Source organism: Austrofundulus limnaeus, unplaced genomic scaffold (genome assembly GCF_001266775.1).
Source record: "Austrofundulus limnaeus strain Quisiro unplaced genomic scaffold, Austrofundulus_limnaeus-1.0 Scaffold315, whole genome shotgun sequence".
NCBI lineage: Eukaryota > Metazoa > Chordata > Actinopteri > Cyprinodontiformes > Rivulidae > Austrofundulus > Austrofundulus limnaeus.
This window is the reverse complement of record NW_013952717.1, coordinates 81,964-83,241: the sequence shown is the minus strand read 5'-3', so window position 1 is coordinate 83,241 and position 1,278 is coordinate 81,964. Positions and strand designations below refer to the sequence as shown.

General features: G+C 39.8%; 1 protein-coding gene across 4 annotated transcripts in view; it reads left to right on the top strand.

Moving 5' to 3' along the window:
- The window catches only part of esyt2a (extended synaptotagmin-like protein 2a), a 45,441-nt gene that overhangs the window by 16,229 nt on the left and 27,934 nt on the right, over window positions 1–1,278 (top strand). For all 4 annotated transcript variants that reach the window (XM_014022036.1, XM_014022039.1, XM_014022038.1 and 1 more), the window contains exon 4: window positions 461–595. In XM_014022036.1, the coding sequence (XP_013877490.1) occupies window positions 461–595 (135 nt within the window). The remainder of the gene's footprint in view (window positions 1–460; window positions 596–1,278) is intronic.

Genomic DNA, 1,278 nt, shown 5'->3' with positions numbered 1-1,278 from the left:
GAGGTGCAGAGAGAACGCTGCAGAAACCTGAGAGTCGGAGCATCTCCTGGCAGAGCATCACTTACTGTAAATGTTTTCTGGTTCTTCCAGGATCAAGTTAATCAATAAGTTTGACCCAGACAAGACCTGCTCACTACCTGAGCACATAAACTGATGTTTGCAGCCATTCTTCTTTTATAAATAATGAATTTTGTACTCAGGGTGTAGTTTTAGAGGCCATTAAAGGAGATTTATGAACATAATTTACCAGCTTTGTGCCACCAGGTTATTTAAAGTGCACTGGAGGTGGGTTTTTGTCTTGTTTTAAATTTGAGGCTTTGACATGGTCTCATCATTGAAAGTAGACCTTAAAGCACTAATTATAACAGTAACCTTTAACCCTAAACTTTAGCCTGGTTAAAGCTGTGATGTGGAAAATATCCACCCGGTTCATCCTCCTCTTGTCTCTGCTCTCCATCAGACGGTGAAGCAGATGTGGCCGTTCATCTGCCAGTTTGTGGACAAGTTGTTCAGAGAGACCATCGAGCCGGCGGTGAAGGGAGCCAACCCCCATCTCAGCACCTTCTGCTTCACCAAGATCGACCTGGGYGACAAGGTGAGGAACCTCTGCTGACAGAACATCAGTCTGCATGCATCCTACCTGCTGTATTATTACCATTAGATTCAATAGAGATTAAAGCGATGAGTTGTTTTACATTAGCTTCTYTGACTCTATGATACAAAGTTCAACATGACTTCCTTTATAAATAGTTAAATAAGGCAGGGTTCCTGCAGATCCTGAAAAGGTCTTAAAGGACGTTGATTTCATCAATCCAAAAATAAGGCCTTAAATGGCATTAAAATGTCTTAAATCAGTCTTTCAGAGGTCTTAAAATGTTAACATTTTTGATGGTAGTAATGATAATACACACAAATACACTTGTGTCTTTTTTGATACCGTAAAAAAACAACCGGAGCACTGACCCGGCTCTGCTTTAGTTATTCCACTATCATATTCAAACAGATATCCCTCGACCGACCATCTCCCCTCCCAAAACAGAAACACAAAACTGAAAAGTGGGAAATCAGTATCAGACATTAATATCAGCCCAGTTTATCAGATCGATACGACAGTGGTTCCCAAACTTTTTATCTTCTGACCCACAAAATATCCATGGCAAAAACTTGTGACCCCAAATATTGCTGGTCTGAGTACACAAACTTTGTTAATAACCCTAAAAACACAGGCTTTTTGACAATCTAAACAGTCTGTACACAAATATATATACTTATTTATAC